Source organism: Salmo salar, chromosome ssa02 (genome assembly GCF_905237065.1).
Source record: "Salmo salar chromosome ssa02, Ssal_v3.1, whole genome shotgun sequence".
Lineage (NCBI taxonomy): Eukaryota > Metazoa > Chordata > Actinopteri > Salmoniformes > Salmonidae > Salmo > Salmo salar.
Window position 1 is genome coordinate 87,317,611 of NC_059443.1, and position 24,856 is coordinate 87,342,466.

Sequence of the window (24,856 nt, forward strand, 5' to 3'; positions counted from 1 at the left end):
TTTTTTGGGGGGGGGGCACACGGGGAGTTGGAGTAAGTCAGGCAATAGGCCTGAACCAACTCCTCGTGCTTATTATGGGGAGCGTTTGGCGTTGAGAGCACCGTGCTATGCGGAAGTGCGAACGGTCTCGCCCATCCGCACTGCACAGTCCGGTACGGTTAATACCAGCCCCCCGCAAGTGCCGTGCTAGAGTGGGCATCCAGCCAGGGAGAAGTGCGCTGGCACAGTACATCTGGCCACCAGTGCGTCTCCTAGGCCCAGGCCACCCTGCGCCTGCTCTACGCACGGCAGCCATCATGCCTCAGCACAGCCAAGTTCACCCTGTGCCAGCACTCTGCATATTGGACCCTATTCCAACTAAACTACTGAAAGAGCTGCTTTCTGTGCTTGGCCCTCCTATGTTGAACATAATAAACGGCTCTCTATCCACCGGATGTGTACCAAACTCACTAAAAGTGGCAGTAATAAAGCCTCTCTTGAAAAAGCCAAATCTTGACCCAGAAATTATAAAAAACTATCGGCCTATATCGAATCTTCCATTCCTCTCAAAAAATTTTGAAAAAGCTGTTGCGCAGCAACTCACTGCCTTCCTGAAGACAAACAATGCATACGAAACGCTTCAGTCTGGTTTTAGACCCCATCATAGCACTGAGACTGCACTTGTGAAGGTGGTAAATGACCTTTTAATGACGTCAGACCGAGGCTCTGCATCTGTCCTCGTGCTCCTAGATCTTAGTGCTGCTTTTGATACCATTGATCACCACATTCTTTTGGAGAGATTGGAAACCCAAATTGGTCTACATGGACAAGATCTGGCCTGGTTTAGATCTTATCTGTCGGAAAGATATCAGTTTGTCTCTGTGAATGGTTTGTCCTCTGACAAATCAACTGTAAATTTCGGTGTTCCTCAAGGTTCCGTTTTAGGACCACTATTGTTTTCACTATATATTTTACTTTTTGGGGATGTCATTCGAAAACATAATGTTAAATTTCACTGCTATGCGGATGACACAGCTGTACATTTCAATGAAACACGGTGAAGCCCCAAAATTGCCCTCGCTAGAAGCCTGTGTCTCAGACATAAGGAAGTGGATGGCTGCAAACTTTCTACTTTTAAACTTGGACAAAACAGAGATGCTTGTTCTAGGTCCCAAGAAACAAAGAGATCTTCTGTTGAATCTGACAATTAATCTGGATGGTTGTACAGTCATCTCAAATAAAACTGTGAAGGACCTCGGCGTTACTCTGGACCCTGATCTCTCTTTTGAAGAACATATCAAGACTGTTTCAAGGACAGCTTTTTTCCATCTACGTAACATTGCAAAAATCAGAAACTTTCTGTCCAAAAACGACGCAGAAAAATTTATCCATGCCTTTGTTACTTCTAGGTTGGACTACTGCAATGCTCTACTTTCCGGCTACCCGGATAAAGCACTAAATAAACTTCAGTTAGTGCTAAATACGGCTGCTAGAATCCTGACTAGAACCAAAAAATTTGATCATATTACTCCAGTGTTAGCCTCCCTACACTGGCTTCCTGTTAAGGCAAGGGCTGATTTCAAGGTTTTACTGCTAACCTACAAAGCATTACATGGGCTTGCTCCTACCTATCTTTCCGATTTGGTCCTGCCGTACATACCTACATGTACGCTATGGTCACAAGACGCGGGCCTCCTAATTGTTCCTAGAATTTCTAAGCAAACAGCTGGAGAGCTCCATTTTTATGGAATAGTCTGCCTACTCATGTGAGAGACGCAGACTGTCTCAACCTTTAAGTCTTTACTGAAGACACATCTCTTCAGTAGGTCCTATGATTAAGTGTAGTCTGGCCCAGGGGTGTGAAGGTGAACGGAAAGGCTGGAGCAACGAACCGCCCTTGCTGTCTCTGCCTGGCCGGTTTCCCCTCTTTCCACTGGGATTCTCTGCCTCTACCCCTATTACAGGGGCTGAGTCACTGGCTTACTGGTGTTCTTCCATGCTGTCCCTGGGAGGGGTGCATCACTTGAGTGGGTTGAGTCACTGACGTGGTCTTTCTGTCTGGGTTGGCGCCCCCCCTTGGGTTGTGCCGTGGCGGAGATTTTTGTGGGCTATACTCGGCCTTGTCTCGGGATAATATGTTGGTGGTTGGAGATATCCCTCCAGTGGTGTGGGGGCTGTGCTTTGGCAAAGTGGGTGGGGTTATATCCTACTTGTTTGGCCCTGTCCGGAGGTTTCATCGGATGGGGCCACAGTGTCTCCTGACCCCTCCTGTCTCAGCCTCCAGTATTTATGCTGCAGTAGTTTACGTGTCGGGGGGCTAGGGTCAGTCTGTCACATCTGGAGTATTTCTCTTGTCTTTTCCGGTGTCCTGTGTGAATTTAAATATGCTCTCTCTAATTCTCCCTTTTTCTCTTTCTTTCTCTCTCTCTCTCGGAGGACCTGAGCCCTAGGACCATGCCTCAGGACTACCTGGCTTGATGACTCCTTGCTGTCCCCAGTTCACCTGGCCGTGCTGCTGCTCCAGTTCCAACTGTTCTGCCTGCGGCTATGGAACCCTGACCTGTTCACCGGACGTGCTACCTGTCCCAGACCTGCTGTCCCAGACCTGCTGGAACCCTGACCTGTTCACCGGACGTGCTACCTGTCCCAGACCTGCTGTTTTCAACTCTCTAGAGGCAGCAGGAGCGGTAGAGATACTCTCAAAGATCGGCTATGAAAAAGCCAACTGACACTTACTCTTGTGTTACTGACTTGTTGCACCCTCGACAACTACTATGATTATTATTATTTGACCATGCTGGTCATTTATGAACATTTGAACATCTTGGCCATGTGCTGTTATAATCTCCACCCGGCACAGCCAGAAGAGGACTGGCCACCCCTCATAGCCTGGTTCCTCTCTAGGTTTCTTCCTAGGTTTTGGCCTTTCTAGGGAGTTTTTCCTAGCCACCGTGCTTCTACACCTGCATTGCTTGCTGTTTGGGGTTTTAGGCTGGGTTTCTGTATAGCACTTTGAGATATCAGCTGATGTAAGAAGGGCTATATAAATACATTTGATTTGATTTATTACTCCCTTCAGGGAATCTGACCTGACCTCCTGACCTCAACCCCTCCTTCTCCTAATCCACAGATGTCCATCCGCTTCCCCTAAAGCAATCCTGTGATCTCCTCCTGTCCACCCAGCACATTCCACAGCCACTCTGTCTTTCTACAGATCTCACTCCTTTATATACTCTGCATCTGATCTATCATGTCTTCAATATCTCAAAGTTCAAAGTTTAGCCCGAATCCAACAATAGTCAAAGTTACACTCCCTTTCAGTCGGTCAACTTCGGTACAACATACTATGGGAAAATACAATCACTCCCCATGTCGACCCAAACAGATACTAAATGAAACGGCCCCTAGCAGACCACCCAGACCTGACCCCGCAAGATACGTCAGTTGTCAATTTAGTAATTGTCTTTTGTTTGAAACGCTCCTGTCAATGGTGAGTAAGGACGCACACCTAATTACGCATATAGAAGTAGGACTAGTCTACCTGGCCTGTGTGCAAATGTAGACCTATAAATGAGCCCATTTGGGGATGTCTGATAGTATTTCTGATTGTCTTAATGCACCACCACTAATGAGTTGTGGAGCTTCTCAAATACATTTTTCTTCACCTCAAACAGCAAGTAAACAAAGTCTAATCAAAATCAACTGCGAATGACAATAGTTCCTCAAAGTATTTTCGTAAAATATTTCCAGCTCTCACCCTTTCGATAACCACTCAGCATAAAAGTGAAAAATGTAATGCTCTGATCCAGTGGAAATGTCATAAAACACCTGATTACTTCTTATCCTTTGCACAAATAGCCTACAGCTGTGTCTGTCCCGAATATTTTATACAATGTTGCAAGTTTCAGAGGACCCAATGGATAGTTGATACAATGTTTCAAGTTTATTGTAGACAGGCCATGTGCAGCCAAAGTGATTTCTAGGATATACATTTTTATCAGGATATTTTCTACCTGCAGAATGCAATGTTTTTATTTGTTGGCTTTATGTAGGCAATTCTTTTTCATAGTTGGCAATGGCAATAAAAGTTACTTTTAGATTTGTATTATTTTCATTTAGATTTAGATAGAATGTAGATTAGTCACAGACAAAGATTTTGAGATACTATTATAACCTCTGGTGAGGTTGGGGCGGCAGCGTAGCCTAGTGGTTAGAGCGCTGAACTAATAACCGAAAGGTTGCAAGATCAAATCCCCGAGCTGACAAGGTACAAATCTGTCGTTCTGCCCCTGAACAAGGCGGGCTGTTCCTAGGCTGTCATTGAAAATAAGAATTTGATCTTAACTGACTTGCCTAATAAAATAAAAAAGTTTATGTTGATGACTGGCTCCCTCTGGTCATTTGTGTGTCTTATTTATTTAATCAAACAGTGTGCTTAAAGCATCAGACAAGTTCGGTACATATAGATTTTATAAAAACACATGGGGTGATTGGTAGAAAGAACAGATGACTCTTGGTTGACCAAGATGTATTTTAGTTGGGTACAGCACTAGAATATGATTTTGGGGCTCCCGAGCGGCGCAGCGGGGACTGCATCTCAGTGCTTGAGGCGTCACTACAGACACCCTGGTTCAAATCCAGGCTGTATCACATCCGGCCGTGATTGGGAGTCCCATAGGGCGGCGCACAATGGCCCAGCGTCGTCCGGGGTAGACAGTCATTGTAAATAAGAATTTGTTCTTAACTGACTTGCCAAGTTAAATAAAGGTTACCTTTAAAAAAAATTAAAAAATAGTGTTTCATGACAAACCATTTTTTACAAATCTGTCAAGGCACCAACTTTGAGAAGGGTTGAAAACAAAGGTTTCAAACCAATTCATGAATGCAATTGAATCTAGGTATGTCTTGCCTTTAATGTAAGGGCATGAAAAAAAATTGGCTGAATATTATACAATGACTTATCAACAGCTCTAATAATTTGCCTCCACAGGAAATCTACACTGGCAGTTATAGAATATACTATATAGCCTAGAAACCTGGTTAAACTATCATTATGACATCATGGAAGAATTCTAGAATATTCTATATAGCCTAGAAACCTGGTTAAACTATCATTATGACATCATGGATGAATTCTCAAATATACTATATATCCTAGAAACCTGGTTAAACTATCATTATGACATCATGGATGAATTCTAGAATATACTATATAGCCTAGAAACCTGGTTAAACAATCATTATGACATTGTGGATGAATTCTAGAATATACTATATAGCCTAGAAACCTGGTTAAACGATCATTTTGACATCATGGATGGCCAGTCTGTATTCATAGTGTAGTGAATTCAGGGGGTTGCCCTGAGCTGTCAAGCCAACACCTTATAACTGTTACGCCAAGAAGTCTGAACTTCTTGAAGAGGTCGCTAGGTGTTGAGTTACGGTTGCCACAATAGCTTTCTCTATGAATCTGAGAGTGGTTACACTTCTCCAGCCCCCATCCCTCATCTGTTTACCAAACCAAGTCTCTGGGCAGCCATTTTGTTACTGTTGAAAAACCCACACAACCCAGGAATCTACAATTCAAACAATAACAAATCTGTCATTCCACCACTGTTTTGGTAACAAGATGATTATGGGGTTGGAGAAATGTAACTACAGACTGACGTATGGATGCAAGGACTGAGTATCCATGATATCAACATTATAGTTTTAACCATGTTGAGGCTATACAGTGTTGATTTACATTGTTTCTAAACATTGGAGTAAAAAAAGCTTATTAGGGGTTCTGATGGGGTACAACAGTTGAACTAAGCTCATGAGGCATGTGTTATATTCTTCAAAGAATCAATGGCTATAAATAAATAATTTAAAAGTCACAATATGGATGTAGCAATTGCAGATTTCCGCTTTAACGCCACACATCAGTTCAACAACTGTAGAGTTTGTACCTCTGTTTTTAAGACAGTACTTACTAGTGTTAATCAGGGAACGGTTTCTCAAAACCATCTTACGGCAAAGTTCACCGTTAGAACCATTGGACGCCTTAAGATGCGTTTGGGAAATCGGGCCCAGATATCCAGTTTCCTCCTCCTCCTTTATCGATGTAACAGTCACCTCCCACTCCTCCTCTTTCACTCCATAAACTGCATCCTCCTCTTCTTTTACTGTAACATCCTCCTCCTCTTTCACTCTGAACGCGTCTTTTTCTTCTTTCACAGTAACGGCCTCACCCTCTACTTCTTGTTTTACTGTGATATCCTCCTCTTCTTTAGCAGGAGGAGAGTAGCTTAGTAACCGCATGGTGGGGGATGTTAGCTAGCTATGCTAATTCTAACTTAACCAGCCCGCTAGCTGACTAATAACAACAACACTGTAAATATGAAATTAAATCGGATAACTAACTAGACGACAGAAGTGGTTTTAAAACACAGTTGCTAATATCCACGAAAGCGTCTAAAGAGCTTTACTGGTTCGGCTATTTTGTCTAGCAAGCTACCGAGGTGGCTGATTAACTGTTGCTGATGTTGAAAGAAGCGTTCCGTCCACTACATCACACGTCACACTAACAGCATCGCCTTAAATTCCCACACCGCCATCTGCTGACGGGAGTGGGCAACGCAGTTGAGTAAAATGTATATTTAATTTTCAGACAAAAAGTTAAAGGGTAGGAATCAGGGACGTCGCTAGGCCTAAAATATTCATTAGCCCCCCTTAAATAAATCAATATCAGTCAATATATTTTTTCTGTGATTTATTTTTTTCGTCAACCGTTCCATCGCATCTTAAACTTCTTACCGGGCCGGCACTAGGACCGGGGAGGCTGCTGTACTAGTGATTGTTAGACTTTCTTCAGCAAAGATGGCGGACAGAAATACTAGGAGAGAGGGGTACCCCTACACAGAACTGAACTGGATCAAAGATGGAGGACAGAAATACTAGGAGAGAGGGGTACCCCTACACAGAACTGAACTGGATCAAAGATGGCGGACAGAAATACTAGGAGAGAGGGGTACCCCTACACAGAACTGAACTGGATCAAAGATGGTGGACAGAAATACTAGGAGAGAGGGGTATCCCTACACAGAACTGAACTGGGTCAAAGATGGCGGACAACAATACTAGGAGAGAGGGGTACCCCTACACAGAACTGAACTGGATCAAAGATGGCGGACAGAATTACTAGGAGAGAGGGGTACCCCTACACAGAACTGAACTGGATCAAAGATGGCAGACAGAAATACTAGGAGAGAGGGGTATCCCTACACAGAACTGAACTGGATCAAAGATGGCAGACAGAAATACTAGGAGAGAGGGGTATCCCTACACAGAACTGATCTGGATCAAAGATGGCAGACAGAAATACTAGGAGAGAGGGGTACCCCAACACAGAACTGATCTGGATCAAAGATGGCAGACAGAAATACTAGGATGGAAGCAAATGTAAGGGATTATAATGTCATAACAAATCATGCAAATACATGTACAGTTGACAGGAATGTTAGTTAATGTAGAGACAAACGATTATGCTTTTTTTATCATTAAGTTCATTTACGAAAATTGCAATTTAGCCAGCTAGCTGACTAGCTAACATTAGCCAGCTAGCTGACTAGCTAACATTAGCCAGCTAGCTGACTAGCTAACATTAGCCAGCTAGCTGGCTAGCTTTATGGGTGTTGTGACATGAGTATGAAATTGTAATTCTGGTTGTTTTAGGGAATCCAGAAACAACTAGCAAACCAGGCAGTCGTTTTGTGAAACAGTGGATGTATAGAATCTAGCCAGTTGAAGAATTTACTGCAAATTGAATGTACAATATTGTAAGCTTGCCTTGCTGATATTTGCCATGCAGATAGATGAAATAAACTAGCTAGCTATGTTCTTGCTTATTGTGCAGTGGATGATTGAAATACCTGTATGCCTATGGATGTGTAGCTAGCTATTTAGCCGATCTGTGTATGGACCCAAACGTTTGGTATACATATTAGTTCAGAACCTAGCTATGAACCTCAGCTATCATAGCCAGTTGTATCAACTTCAAAACAGCCTGAATGACATTAATGAAGCCTATGGACTGAGTAGAATATAATATCATGTTGTGCCAAGGATGCAAGTCGTATATACATGTAGTTATTACCATGCATGAGATCCCCACATTGTAGCCTGTACATTTAATATATTCACTGATCATGTACTCTACCTTGGCAAATAAAGGTGCAGTTTAGGTATGAATGTCTTTGAGATTATTTTTCAGTCATATCCAATACCAGGAGTATCAAATTCCAGTCTTTGAATGACGCTGTGTCTGCATTTATGTATTACAATTATACACTTCAACAGTGTTTACCAATCTTGGTCCTGGGACATCAATGGTTACACATTGTAACTAATAGACTAGAAACAGGATTTAACTAGTTAATTCATATATACAGAAATATGTTAAAAACAGAACACTACACTTCCTATGCATCATGTAAATACTCTAACACTGGTTCATCTCAACATCTAATGCCCTTCATCTGCATTGATCTGGTAAACACAGGATAGGTGGAGTATTTCATCACATTACACTTAATTTCAACCAGTAGAGAATGTGAAACACTTTATTGAAAAGCTCATTATCGAAGTGTTATAAATACAAGTTTCAATCTGTACTTCAATGCACATCTGTTGTGCATTATAAAAACAGAGAGAGGTGTAAAAGACAGAAAGGGAAAGAGGTAAGCACATAGGAGCAGGGAAGGCAGCACATGATTAATGAATCACAGTGCTACCTAAATATTCTCTCAGTTCATCACAATTACATAATGGTCTCATGTCGGCCAAAAGGTTCTTAAAAGCAGGTGAGGTGGCGATGATGGGACTGGGGGTTGGCATCCTCTCACATCAAAACATACCTGCAGACGAGAGACAGATGGAGAGAGAGAGCATGTTTAAGCCTTGTGTTTTTAGTTTTTATTCTAACATTGTTAGTCATCAATCAGGAGGTGAAATGCAAAACTGACCTTGGTTAACTCTGGGACTGCTGCATCTCTATCTGTATTTCAATGTAAAGCATCTCTTTAATAATACTTCCTGTATAATATAAACTGACCTGGGATCATTAACTCTGGGACTACTGCATCTCTATCTGTATTTCAATGTAAAGCATCTCTTTAATAATACTTCCTGTTGACCTGACCAAGTGACCTCTCACCTCTGATCATGCTGTGCCCTCTATGTAGCCAGTTCAGATGCAGGAGGGGTTCGCCGACACAGCTGATATAACCTAGAGGATTTTGGGAGAAAGGGAGAGAGGGATGAAGTGAAGAAGAGAAACTGTTATTGAGAAAATAAGGTAGTTAAAGCGACAGTGTTCAACAGGAATCTGTGTGTGGCCTCACCTGGTGTCCACACCACACTAAGTGGCTGCAGATTACTTTATGCTGAAAAACATGAACGGACACACAAGGACAAACAATACAGCGTAGTTATAGAAATAATGAAGTGTCTTACTATTCTCCATGGTTGGCCCTCTTGCCTATTCTTTGAAGGTGGAAGGAGCCACAGTTATACACCTGAGCCTGTTTACTGCACAACACAATCCATCAATCAGATTGATACATGAGTGTGTAGGTGTGGGTTATAGGGTGTCTAATTGTTCTAAATGTTTTCAATATGGGTGACTTAAAATAGCCTGTTTTGTTTTTTGCACAGACATCACACCCTTACCTAAATAGCACCCTCACCTGAGAAGTAGAAATCAAAGGGAGAGAAACTGTGAATTGAATAACTGCAGTTGACATAGCTAAGTAAATGGAAGAATACTCTTATTGCAATGTGAATGGCTCTTAAAAGAGCCTTTGGTTGTGCATAGTGTAGTCTATGGTGTTGCCAGGGAACAGCACCCTCTTTGAAGAAGTAGGAGGTGAAGATCTCCTGCAGACGGATTGCCTCTCTTGCTGCATTGTTGGACCCCATCCTTGAAACATCCTGCAGAGCAGCAGACTCCTCCTCTGGCACACGGCGGCGAGCTGCAGATCCCCTCCTGGTCCTCGTGTCCATCCTCATGAAGTTACGCAGTACACAGGTAGCCTTCACACACCTGAATTCCTCCAGGAGGCAGTCCCAGATGACCCTGGTCACTCAACCTTGCAGTGCCCTACACGGTAACTGTAGGCAATTGTTTTGAAGGAATCTCCAGTTACAAGGTATCTGTAGGAATATGGAAGACAATGTAATTATTAGACTGTTACATCACCAGGTCATTGTGGATTACTAAAGTATAATATCCCTGATAACAAATCATGATAACATTGGATTGATAGATGCTTGGGCACACATATGTACATGTGTAGCATGTGACAATAACAGGATCATATCAAGGATGGCATCACAAATGAATACATAAATACCACTTGAAGCTTGATAATGAGTTGATCATTTGAATCAGCTGTGCAGTGCTAAGGCAAAAACAAAAATGTGCCCTTCTTTGAGTCCCCAGGACTGAGAACCACTGCTCTTCATTGGGACCTCTTCATATGTATACTGGCTTTCATAGCGTTCTTTATCTGAGGACAGAAAACCTCACAAGAAACAGACTTCATTATAGTCAAATTACACCACACTGAATATTATGTTACTATTATCTCCGTCCTCACTTCTAGGGACAGGAACAACACAAAAGTAACTGCCCTATCCAGAATAGTCTACTCTCTCACTGACAGTTGGGGCTGCTAACCTTTCACCCTCCTACATGGCTGTTAGCTAGCTACCTACAAATGCATTTGGAGTTTTTTTTTTACAGTGACAAATAGATAGATAGCTAATATGAAGTTAGCTAGCTAAGTGAATTAAATATCACCAGCTACCTATCTATCTATAAAGTATTTAAAGTTGGCTAGATAGCTCATTTAGCAGCTCATTTGAGTTAGCCTGCACTGTAGCTATTTAGCTAATAATACGTTGTTTTTTTTACATTTTCAAAATCTATTTACTTACTTACTTGAATTGGTTCTCCCAGCCATGTGGACATTTGGAAACAGGGCAGAAAAGTTTGTCACCAGAGCGTTTTAGAGGATATTACTATTGAACTATGTACCCATTTAATAACCAGACCTTCATACAAACTTGCTCTGCTGAATTCTTGACGGAGTCACAATGGGCGGCCTAAGAGGCATCTAGTCCATCTGCTGACTGGACGCAGTTCAGTAAAATGTACATTTTATTTTCAGACAAGTTAAAGTGTAGGAAGCATGAGTTTTTACTCACCAGTGTAACAACACAGTGTGGTTAAAGACTTAGTAACTTAGTTGAAGCCACGATCTGGTTACCTATAAGTACAAACAGTTATGTTTTTGCGTTTTACATATTTCTTAACTTATTTCCAGATATCATCTAAACTACCCACAATGCACTATTTCTCAACGTCATATGGAGGATCTACTCTGTGCTACAGAGTTTGTATGCTAGCTCGGTAGCTAGCTCCAACTTGTCAACATTAGCCACACCTCATGCTTTCATGTACTGTGTGGTTGTGTTATCTAGTGGGAACCCATGAGTGCAAACGATTGGTTTAATATGAAGTTCTACATTTGAAGTTATTTCTGTTGTAGTTTACATCATAGGGAATTGGCTGGTCCTCCATATTACATCACACCTGACTTTGTCATTCTTCTGAATTCTGATTGGTTTTATGTAATAACTCCAAAAATAGAACAGTGAGGTGTAACTTTACATTGGGACTTAAAAATATTTTATTTGATATTTTATAAACAATAGAAAACATACACATACAAATGACAACATCATATAAACATTAACTACATCACACCTGTCCAGACCCACTAGAACACACCTCCATCTCCATTAACTACATCACACCTGCCCAGACTCACTAGAACACACCTCCATCTCCAGCGCCCGCATCAGCACCATTTAATTTCTCTCACTTCCAACTTTTAGATAATAAAGCATTTTACCTTTCTTTTGAATTAACAACAGAGGATTGGTTGATTTCCATGTTTTAATTAAGTATAATATTTAAGATGATTGATGAGAAAAGTATCGTCCAACCATCGGGTATCTCACTGTATCCCCATATGCCATGTCTTGAAATATACAGACAGACGGATTAAAAGTAATTTTACATTATAATACTGTACTTCTGACAGCCAACTTTCTAACTCCTCCCATAACTTTATGACATCATAACATTCCCAGAAGGATTATTGAGTCATTGTTAGTTTTACACTGAAGACATGACTCTGCTGTTGTGCTGTAGAATTAGGGGATTTTGTCTCTTGTATAATAAGGGACTATCATCTGTCCCAACATCACAGGCCACAGACTTTGATAAAGACTTCCAAAAGTTTTTCCGCCGTTTGAGATCGACTGAGTTTTTTTTTTACACCTGCCAATGTTATTCCATTGAACGAGACAAGTTACCAGACAGGACATATTGCTAATGCTCTTCCTATTGATAACCTGAATGACAATTAACTAGTGGGCGGTGGTCGTGATGACGGCCTATTCGATGTCCATCGGGATTCCCCCAAAAAAGAAGACGCTCTGGATTGATCACTGGAGTCAGATGTGAAGGAGGAGGTTGATCACCAGGAGTCAGATGTGAAGGAGGAGGTTGATCATCAGGAGTCAGATGTGAAGGAGGAGGTTGATCATCAGGAGTCAGATGTGAAGGAGGAGGTTGATCATCAGGAGTCAGATGTGAAGGAGGAGGTTGATCATCAGGAGTCAGATGTGAAGGAGGAGGTTGATCATCAGGAGTCAGATGTGAAGGAGGAGGTTGATCACCAGGAGTCAGATGTGAAGGAGGAGGTTGATCATCAGGTGTCAGATGTGAAGGAGGAGGTTGATCATCAGGAGTCAGATGTGAAGGAGGAGGTTGATCATCAGGAGTCAGATGTGAAGGAGGAGGTTGATCATCAGGAGTCAGATGTGAAGGAGGAGGTTGATCATCAGTGAACCTCTAGGATTGTGGCTGGGCTGGCATTTACACTTCCAGCTTGGTCATATATTTTGATACTTTGAATGTTGATATTGTGAACTTATGTTATATATTTTTCCTCCTGTTTCAGGAAGTGATGTCACTAAGTACTGCCCCTATATATACAGTGCATTTGGAAAGTTTTCAGACTCCTTCACTTTTTCCACATTTTGCTACGTTACAGCCTTATTCTGAAATGGATTAAATCAATATTTTACCCTGAATCTACACACAATACCCCATAATGACATCACAATAGCCCATAATGACATCACAATCCCCCAGAATGACATCACAATACCCCATAACAACAAAGCAAAAACAGGTTTTTATAAATGTTTCAAATGTAACAAAAACAACTGAAATATCACATTTACATACAGTACCAGTCAAAAGTTTGGACTCACCTACTCATTCAAGGGTTTTTATTTGTACTATTTTCTACATTGTAGAATAATAATGAAGACATCAAAACTATGAAATAACACATATGGAATCATGTAGTAAGCAAAAAAATATATTTTATATTTGAGATATTTTAAAGAAGTCACCCTTTGCATTGATAACAGCTTTGCACACTCGTGGCATTCTCTCAAACAGCTTCATGAGATAGTCACCTGGAATTAATTTCAATTAAATGTTAATTTGTGGAATTTCTTTCCTTCTTAATGCATTTGAGCCAATCAGTTGTGTTGGGACAAGGTATGGCTGGCTCTCATGAGGATTGCCACAGGAAAGGAAGATCCAGAGTTACCTCTGCTACAGAAGATACGTTCATTAGAGTTAACTGCACCTCAGATTGCAGTCCAAATAAATGCTTCACAGAGTTCAAGTAACAGAAACATCTCAACATCAACTGTTCAGAGACTGCGTGAATCAGGCCTTCATGGTTGAATTGCTGCATGCAAAAACACTGTTTACAAAAGCGTTGTTATTAAAGAACAAGAAAGACAGCACACTGTTTACAAAAAATTTGTTTTTCTTTCAAAAACAAGGACATTTCTAAGTGACCCCAAACGTTTGAACGGTAGTATACATCTACATGATGTATTGTTACACCATGTAGGAGCAGTATAGACCTAGTCTGTTCATTATATACATCTACATGATGTATTGCTACACCATGTAGGAGCAGTATAGACCTAGTCTGTTCATTATATACATCTACATGATGTATTGTTACACCATGTAGGAGCAGTATAGACCTAGTCTGTTCATTATATACATCTACATGATGTATTGCTACACCATGTAGGAGCAGTATAGACCTAGTCTGTTCATTATATACATCTACGTGATGTATTGTTACACCATGTAGGAGCAGTATAGACCTAGTCTGTTCATTATATACATCTACGTGAAGTATTGTTACACCATGTAGGAGCAGTATAGACCTAGTCTGTTCATTATATACATCTACATGATGTATTGTTACACCATGTAGGAGCAGTATAGACCTAGTCTGTTCATTATATACATCTACATGATGTATTGTTACACCATGTAGGAGCAGTATTGACCTACAGTAGCTGGCTACTTATTTAGATTTGGTTTGACTTAATGAAACTGTCTTAACTTGCTGTAGTAAACATTTTAAATTCGCACTAATCAATCAACACATTCAGGTCTTTGTATGTCTCAATATAATAGTATTATTTAATTAAATCCATGTAAAATAATCTTTGTCTGAAAATAAAATCTGATCCTCAACTGCGTTTCCCTCCAGTCAGCAGACGGCGATGTGCGTCTTTCAGGCGATGCTGCCAGCGTGACGTATAATCTAGTGGACGGTTCTTCATAAACAGCTCGTCAACCACCTCGGTAGCTTGCTAGCCAACATAGCCGAAAGATTCAAGCTATTTAGACGCTTTCGGTGTATATTAGCTACTATGTTTAAGACACGCTTCTGTCGTATCTACTTGTTAACCTATTTCATTTAATATTACGTTATTTTGTATTAGTCAGCTATAGTAGCTGGCTGGTTAAGTTAGCACTAGCCTAGTCGCTAATGATAGCTAGCTAGCTAACATCCCCGAACATGAGCTCCCTAAACTACTCCCCTCATGTAAAAGAAGAGGAGGTCTACTGGACGGAGAAAGAAGCTCTGGGGCTGAACATTGTCGTGAAAGAGGAGAAGGAAGAGGAGGATGTTACAGTAAAACAAGAAGTAGATGGTGAGGATGTTACAGTGAAAGAAGAAGAGAAAGACGTTTCAGTGAAAGAAGAGGAAGACGCGTTCAGAGTGAAAGAGGAGGAGGATGTTACTGTGAAAGAGGAGGATGTAGTTTTTGGAGTGAAGAAGGAAGGAGAGATTACTGTCACATTGAAAGATGAAGAGGAGGAGATAGGAGATCTGAGTAACACCAGTAAGTACCACATTCAATTTGTTTTTAACTTTGGATATTCGGAGTTGGCTCGTCAATACCTCTTCAACGGAGGGCCCTGGGATGATGACTGATATGTCTAGAATCAGACGATGTAGAGAACAAGCTGTAATATTCATATGTGAATACATACTGAATTATAATTGCATGCATTTTACCGCCGTATCCTACTGTGCAGTGATTGGTTAAGACCACCCAGACGGTTAGGTCATGGGCAGTTGATCGTGGTTGGAGATAGGCGAACATGCAGTTGTAGCTAGTTAATAAAGAGTTATGATAAGAAACATCCTGTAGTTCTCAGCCATAAAAGAAATGGAGCCACCAAAGAACCGTGCAGAGCTGGAAACAGTGCTTGGCATGGTCAACTACTTAGCCAAGTTCGCACCCAGCCTCTCCAATGCTAATGCACCCCTGCGTCAACTGCTAAAGCAGTCCAGTGAGTTTCTTTGGGACAAGCAACACGACATTGCTTTCCAGAATGTGAAAGACTTGATCACGAGAGAACCAGGACCAATCCTTGCCTACTACGACCCCAACAAAGAGCTCAGACTCCAAGTGGACGCGTCGAAGTATGGACTAGGTGCAGTGCTACTGCAAGAAGGAAAGCCCATCGGCTACGCTTCCAAATCTCTCACAGACTGTGAAATCAACTACGCCCAAATCGAAAAGGAGCTCTATGCCATTCTGTTCGGATGTAAACGTTTCCATCAGTACGTATATGGACGACAAGTCATTGTGGAATCCGACCACAAGCCCCTTGAGTCAATCATGAGGAAACCACTAGCTGCAGCCCCGCCAAGGCTACAGAGAATGATCCTTCAACTACAAAAATACGACTTCACAATCACTCACCGTCCAGGCAAAGACATCCCTGTCGCAGACACACTCTCCAGGAAGTTTCTTACCTACAAGGACAGCAGCCTCAGTGAGGGCATGGACATGCAAGTGCACACTGTGTACAGCAACTTACCAGTTAGTGACACGAAACTGAAGGAGATCCAAGCAGAAACAGACAAGGACTCACAACTCACACAGCTGAGGGAAGTCATACAGGATGGATGGCCTGAGGAGAGGAGAAAACGCCCTCAGAGCGTCTCAGAATTCTGGAACCATCGTGATGAACTATCACAGATCAACGGAATCATTTTCAAAGCAGAGAAAATCATTATTCCTACCAGTCTCAGAGAAGAGATTTTGACAAAGATCCATGCTGGACACATGGGCATGGAAAAGTGCAAACAGAGAGCACGGGACATTTTGTTTTGGCCTGGAATGTGCAAACAAATAGAGGACATTGTTGGTAGATGCACCATCTGTCTTGAAAGACGCCCCTCAAACACCAAAGAGCCAATGTTACCTCACTGTATCCCAGACCAACCCTGGCAGGTCATGGCAACCAATGTGTTCACCTGGAACAATGAGGACTACATCGTAACAGTGGACTACTACAGCAGATACTTCGAACTCGACAAGCTTCACAGCACCACATCTGCAGCTGTGATACACAAGCTGAAAGCAGCCTTTGCCAGGCATGGCATTGTAGAGACTTTAATATCTGACAATGGGCCCTGTTACAAATCAAATGAGTTTGAATCCTTCACAAAAGCATGGGAATTCACACATGTCACCACAAGCCCACATTACCCTCAAAGTAATGGCCTTGCTGAAAAATCTGTGCAGATTGCTAAATCACTCATGGACAAAGCAAAAGCAGACAAGAGAGACCCCTACCTCAGTCTCCTTGAATACCGCAACACTCCAGTTGACAACTTCAAATCACCAGCCCAGCTGTTGATGAGCCGCAAACTTCGCTCAACCCTTCCCAGCACCAACCAGAGGTTGTCAGCTACAAGGAAATGCATGGAAAACGTGCACAGAGACAACAACAACAAAAGCGATACTACGACAGGTCAGCTAGACCACTGCCACCACTGATCGACGGAGAGTCAGTTAGAATCCAGGAGCATGGCCTCTGGAAACCAGCAGTCGTCATCCAGCCAGCTGACACTGAACGTTCATATCACGTCCGCACAGCAGAAGGAGCAGTGTACCGCCGCAATCGTCGTCACTTACTGAACACAAAAGAACAACACACTGATGAGATGAACTGTTCCCCTGAAAGAGAATGTGATGGACTAAACACACACACAGCACAACATACACCACACTTACCTGCAACACCACCAGAGCTGTTGACTGACACAGAAGCATGCTCAACATCATATCGCACAAGGTCAGGAAGAGAGGTCAAGCCCAGAGCTGTCCTCGACCTGTGAAATGTCAAAGGGTGTAGGCGGATCGCTGCCCTAAAAGAGTTCCAGACTGTAAACTTGTTATTGAAAGTTGACTTGACATGCTTTGGTATTGTATTTGTTTGAAATGTTAAGATGTCATTTCTACAGTGAAAGCTGAGTTGCTGAGAATCCCTTGTTTGAAAAGTAACAGTATGTTGGATCATTGTTTCAGAGTCTGTTGATTCAGTTGGTGTAGTATGCAATATAAATGGTTACTTACCTTGAGTTCAAACTACAGAGCATGTATCCAAAAGAAAAGCTTAGAATATGTAAAACATTTGTATTTTGTTTAAAAGAAGGGGGATGTAATATTCATATGTGAATACATACTGAATTATAATTGGATGCATTTTACCGCCATATCCTACTGTGCAGTGATTGGTTAAGACCACCCAGACGGTTAGGTCATGGCCAGTTGATCGTGGTTGGAGATAGGCTAACATGTAGTTGTAGCTAGTTAATAAAGAGTTATGTTAAGAAACATCCTGTAGCTCTGTGTTTTATTATTTTGTACAAAGCGTACAAAACAAGACACAAGCTACCCCTTGTTTTCTCCGTTCCGTTTCCTAAAAGTGACTTAACATATATATTTGAGAAGGGTCTATCTGCTGACCGCAGACTGAGGGGCACGGCATGTAGTGATTTTAATGTAGTGATGTTTTACTACACACCGTGTCCTCCAATAGAGCCATGTGAGAGTTGGGTTGGCTACACCAAAGATTATGGATATACTGACAAGATGTCTCTCCGTCCTAACAAGGGGAGTCGTTGTCCACAAAGCTGCGCTGTGGGTTGTCTCACTCCCACCTACCCTGTCTTTGGATTGGTGGATTCATGTTATTATTGTAATCTATTGTTTATATTCTATGAGGGTTGTTGACGTCAACCGCCTGAATTCAATCGAGAGAGATGCTAAGCTACTAGCTTGAATATGCATAGCAATCTGGAGACAACTCCTTTAGTGTTTTACTTGAACTCACCATTCTAAACAGTCCACCTGGTAGAGGTTCATATCTGACAGAGATGAACACACCGTTCTATACAGTCCACCTGGTAGAGGTTCATATCTGACAGAGATGAACACACCGTTCTATATAGTCCACCTGGTAGAGGTTCATATCTGACAGAGATGAACACACCGTTCTATACAGTCCACCTGGTAGAGGTTCATATCTGACAGAGATGAACTCACTGTTCTATACAGTCCACCTGGTAGAGGTTCATATCTGACAGAGATGAACACACCGTTCTATATAGTCCACCTGGTAGAGGTTCATATCTGACAGAGATGAACACACCGTTCTATATAGTCCACCTGGTAGAGGTTCATATCTGACAGAGATGAACACACCGTTCTATACAGTCCACCTGGTAGAGGTTCATATCTGACAGATGAAAATCTCTTTTAGAAACTTAGAAAGAGGGGGAGTCTAAAGCTGCAACAACTAGGATTGTGCTTTTGGCTTCTGGACAACGAAATAATGTTGAAATGAAAGCCAATAGAACAGGAGAGAAATGACATAGTGGTGGGTCCAATAGAACAGGAGAGAAATGACATAGTGGTGGGTCTAATAGAACAGGAGAGAAATGACATAGTGGTGGGTCTAATAGAACAGGAGAGAAATGACATAGTGGTGGGTCTAATAGAACAGGAGAGAAATGACATAGTGGTGGGTCTAATAGAACAGGAGAGAAATGACATAGTGGTGAGTCCAATAGAACAGGAGAGAAATGACATAGTGGTGGGTCTAATAGAACAGGAGAGAAATGACATAGTGGTGGGTCTAATAGAACAGGAGAGAAATGACATAGTGGTGGGTCTAATAGAACAGGAGAGAAATGACATAGTGGTGGATCTAATAGAACAGGAGAGAAATGACATAGTGGTGGGTCTAATAGAACAGGAGAGAAATGACATAGTGGTGGGTCCAACAGGTAAATAAATGTAAATAAATGTACCCAAATGATATAATTACTCCTGTCTATACAAAAATAAATAAAATACTTCACCAGAAAGCATGATGTTGCCACAGAGGAATCAGGGATCATTAGCTTCTTAATTCATTTTTTTTTTAGCTGTGTTTGGTTTCAAATCACAAGCTTGTAGGCTTATGCCTATTTGGGATGGAATCAGGGTTTATTTATTTATTTCACCTTTATTTAACCAGGTGGCCAGTTGAGAACAAGTTCTCATTTACAACTGCGACCTGGCCAAGATAAAGCAAAGCAGTGCGACAAAAACAACAGAGTTACACGTGTGATAAACAAACGTACAGTCAATAACACAATAGCTAATTCTATCATCGCCGGCATGTGTAAATTAAGTAAGGAGGGAAGGCAATAAATGGGTAATTACAGAGGTAATTACAGTTCAACAATTAACACTGGAGTGATATGAAGAAAAAAAAATAGCTGTGTTTGAATGAACAAATGTCACCAGTAGTAAATGTACCATTACTTCCTGTCATTTGGTTACATTCATTTCTGTTAATGTATTAATTACAGTCATTTATCGTTGTCATTCTCGGAGTGGAAATGTTGTCTGTTCAAAACCTGCTACACTTGTGAGAAACCAGTTTTGGTTTATTTCAGAACCATCATTTACAAGATTTGTCCATTTTTTTCATTGTCTTTTTGTTTGGAGTTCTCCATGTGAGCAATGAGCATGTCTGGTTTCTCTGTCCTGATCATGTTGAGGGAGCGTGTGTCTGGTTTCTCTGTCCTGATCATGTTGAGGGAGCGTGTGTCTGGTTTCTCTGTCCTGATCATGTTGAGGGAGCGCGTGTCTGGTTTCTCTGTCCTGATAATGTTGAGGGAGCGCGTGTCTGGTTTCTCTGTCCTGATCATGTTGAGGGAGCGCGCACCCATTTCCCAATATGAATGAGACCCCCTTCACCGCTAGGCTAGGCCTCACTCCAACGACAACAGAATGAGATCAGATTCCAGTTCCACATTATAAAAATGAACTTCCATGCAACCATCTCCAGGCCTTGTACTAACACACTGGAACCAGTTGTATTGTACTGACACACTGGAACCAGTTGTCTTGTACTGACACACTGGAACCAGTCGTCTTGTACTGACACACTGGAACCAGTTGTCTTGTACTGACACACTGGAACCAGTTGCCTTGTACTGACACACTGGAACCAGTCGCCTTGTACTGACACACTGGAACCAGTTGTCTCGTACTGACACACTGGAACCAGTCGCCTTGTACTTACACACTGGAACCAGTTGCTGAAGTGTCAAAGACAAAACACCCTCCAACATGAAGGGCTTCCCCGGTATAGTACTGTAGAAACACCCTCCAACATGAAGGGCTTCCCCAGTATAGTACTGTAGAAATACCCTCCGACATGAAGGGCTTCCCCGGTATAGTACTGTAGAAACACCCTCCAACATGAAGGGCTTCCCCAGTATAGTACTGTTTTAAGGTTATACCAAGGATAATTTTGACTTTCTGATTTTGAATTGTAAGACCAATGGAAGAATCAACAAAAAATATTCAAAAGTTAATTTATGTCAAACAATGATTTGTCCATACTGCTATAACCCACAGTAACATATTGGATAACATTCACAACATTGAACAACAGTAACCATAGTAACACATTGGATAACATTTAGAACATGGAACAACAGTAACCATAGTAATACATTGGATAACATTCACAACATGGAACAACAGTAACCATAGTAACACATTGGATAACATTCACAACATGGAACAACAGTAACCATAGTAACACATTGGATAACATGGAACAACAGTAACCATAGTAACATTGTTTCCCCCAGAACAGCTAAAGGAAGTTTGTTCTGAAGTGTCTGTCCTGTATCTGAGAGATAAAATAACAAATATTTTAAAAAAAATGTGCATGTCTTCAACCCCTTATTTATGTCACTAAACAGTCTTTCCGCATTTTATTATGTTACAGCCTTATTCTACTATGGATTAAATAAATAAAAATCCTCATCAATCTGCACACAATACCCCATAATGACATCACAATACCCTTAATGACAAAGCGAAAATAGGTTTTTAGAAAAAAGTCACATTTATTAATAACAAAAAACAGAAATACCTTGTTTCCATAAGTGTTCAGACCCTTTGCTATGAGACTTGAAATTGAGCTCAGGTGCATCCAGTTTCCATTGATCATCGTTGAGATGTTTCTACAACTTGATTGGAGTCCACCTGTGGTAAATTTAAATTGATTGGACATGATTTGGAAAGGCACACACCTGTCTGGCTGCTACAGCCTTCTGAAGCGATACGCCATCCCATCTGGTTTGCGCTTAGTGGGACTATCATTTGTTTTTCAACAGGACAATGACCCAGCACGCTGCATCAGATGACCTGGCCTCCACAATCACCCGATCTCAACCCAATTGAGATGAGTTGGACCGCAGAGTGAAGGAAAAGCAGCCAACAATTGCTCAGCATATGTGGGAACTCCTTCAAGACTGTTGGAAAAGCATTCCAGGTGAAGCTGGTTGAGAGAATGCCAAGAGTGTGCAAAGCTGTCAAAGGCAAAGGGTGGCTACTTTGAAGAATCTAAAATATATTTTGATTTGTTTACCACTTTTTTGGTTACATGATTCCATATGTGTTATTTCATGGTTTTGATGTCTTCACTATTATTCTACAATGTAGAAAATAGTAAAAATAAAGAAAACCCCTGGAATGAGTAGGTGTGTCCCAACTTTTGACTGGTACTGTATATCTCATGAATGTTTTTACATTCAGTTACAAAAAGTCACTAATCACTTCTTCCATAGGCAAACGTAAGGAAAGCTTTTTTTTAATCAAAAGGGATGCTGTCAAATATTGATTGAATTCAAATGGATTTACCTAGCCTACAAAGCACTACAGCCACTCTGTGATGATCAGTTCTGCTCTTTTATTGAGGGATCTAGTCTAGATTAAACCTCATAGGAAGACAGTTTTATCATGTGGAGGTTTCATTCAGGTCTCTGTTTAAGAGATACTCTGTTTGTCTTTGGCAGGAGAGAAACCAGACTCTCACTCTGACAGCAGGAAGAGTCCTTCAGGGGAACCAGACACAGAGACGCCCAAACCAGTGAGACATCACCACTGCTCCCACTGTGAAAAGAGTTTTCGCTGGTTAGGGAACCTAAAACTGCATGAGAGGACACACACTGGAGAAAAGCCTTTCCAATGCGCCCAGTGTGGAAAGAGTTTTGCTGTGTTAGCTAACCTGAAGAGGCACAAGAGAATACACACAGGAGAAAAGCCTTTCCAATGTTCCCAGTGTGAAAAGAGTTTTACTAAGATAGGGCAATTAAAAGAGCATGAGAGAATACACAAAGGAGAAAAGCCTTACCAATGTTCCCAGTGTGGAAAGAGTTTTGCCGTGTTAGCTAACCTGAAAAGGCATGAGAGAATACACACAGGAGAAAAGCCTTATCACTGTTTCCACTGTGGAATGGGTTTTATTCAGTTATGGGACCTACAAGCTCATGAGAGGATACACACAGGAGAAAAGCCTTTCCAATGTTCCCAGTGTGGAAAGAGTTTTACTCAGATAGGGCACCTGAAAGCTCATAAGAGGATACACACAGGAGAAAAGCCTTTCCAATGTTCCCAGTGTGGAAAGAGTTTTACTCAGACAGGGCACCTGAAAGCTCATAAGAGGATACACACAGGAGAAAAGCCTGCTCCCAGTGTAAAAATAGATTTTCACGAATGGCGGACCTAAAAGCTCATGAGAGGATAGAGAGGAGAAAATCCTTTCCAATGCTCCCAGTCTGGAAAGGGGTTTACCTGGTTAGGGAGCCTGAAGGAGCATAAGAGGACACACACGATAAAAGTCCTACCACTGCTCTCTCTCCGTGTGGAAGGACATTCAGAGAACCTGAAATCAAATGAGAGAATAGAAAGGCTGTATTCTGACTCATATTTTTGACTGAGAATTTGTGTTTTTGTTTATGCCACATGAAATCATATTGTGTATGATTACACCTGTCTACATAAGGTCCCACAGTTGACAATGCATGTCAGAGCAAACACCAAGCAATGAGGTCGAAGAAATTGTCCTTAGAGCTCCGAGACTGGATTGTGTCGAGGCATAGATCTGGGGAATGGTACCAAAAAATGTCTGCAGCATTGGTCCCCAAGAACACAGTGGCCACCATCATTCTTTAATGAAAGAAGTTTGGAAGACTCTTCCTAGAGCTGGCCACACGGCCAAACTTCACAATCAGGGGAGAAGGGCCTTCGTCAGGGAAGGGACCAAGAACCCGATGGTCACTCTGACAGCTCTAGAGTTCCTCTGTGGAGATGGGAGAACCTTCCAGAGGGACAACCATCTCTGCAGCACTCCATGTTGTTTGTCAGCTAACTGGTTTGCTAAGTTAGCTTAGAACTAGGCTAGTCGCAAATGCTAGCTAGCTAACATCTCCGACCATGAGTTCACTAAGCTACTCTCCTCCTGCTAAAGAAGATGAAGAAGAGGTCTGCTGGACGGAGAAAGAAACTCTTGTGAAAGAGGATGAGGAAGAAAAGGCTGTTACAATACAAAAACAAGTAGAGGGTGAGGCTGTTACAGTGAAAGAAGAAGAGAAAGACGTTTCACTGAAAGAAGAGGAAGACGCTTTCAGAGTGAAAGAGGAGGAGGATGTTACAGTAAAAGAAGAGAAGGTAGAGAAAGAGGAGGAAGCAGTTTTTGGAGTGAAAGAGGAGGAGGGGGAGGTGACTGTCACATTGCAGGAAGAAGAGGAGGTTGGAGATCTGATTAACACCAGTAAGTACCTCTGCAGTCGTTGAACCAATATGCAGTAAAGGGGTTCTACACTTTAATGTTGTTCTGTAGGAATGGCTGAAGCTACACTGTAACGTGTAGAACATCAAGAGTGGACCATCAACAAAACATTAACAATTGATCAAATGCATCCAATGACAATGCCTGAAATACTGTAGTCCTCAATATCTCCTATTAGATTAGCCCAAGATGTTCTCTTAAAGGGGCAATCAGCAGTTGTTACATCCATTTTGGGACTTATACATTAATGATATGTACCAATTGTTTCTTTAAGAAATCCCTTATAAATGCCTAATGAGCTTAGTTCAACTGTCGTACCCCATCAGAACCCAAAATATAAGCTTTTCTTTACTCCAATGTTTGTCCAATATATAAACACTGTATATCCTCAAAACATGGTTAATATTATAATGTTGATATCATGGA

General features: G+C 41.6%; 1 protein-coding gene across 1 annotated transcript; it reads left to right on the forward strand.

The window, feature by feature from the left end:
• Positions 1 to 14,757: 14,757 nt before the first annotated feature.
• Positions 14,758 to 23,703, forward strand: LOC106600476 (zinc finger protein 2). Its single transcript, XM_045711869.1, has 2 exons — positions 14,758 to 15,330; positions 22,656 to 23,703. The coding sequence occupies exons 1-2, from the start codon at positions 15,003 to 15,005 to the stop codon at positions 23,366 to 23,368; spliced, it is 1,041 nt and encodes a 346-aa protein (XP_045567825.1). The 5' UTR covers positions 14,758 to 15,002; the 3' UTR covers positions 23,369 to 23,703.
• Positions 23,704 to 24,856: the final 1,153 nt, after the last annotated feature.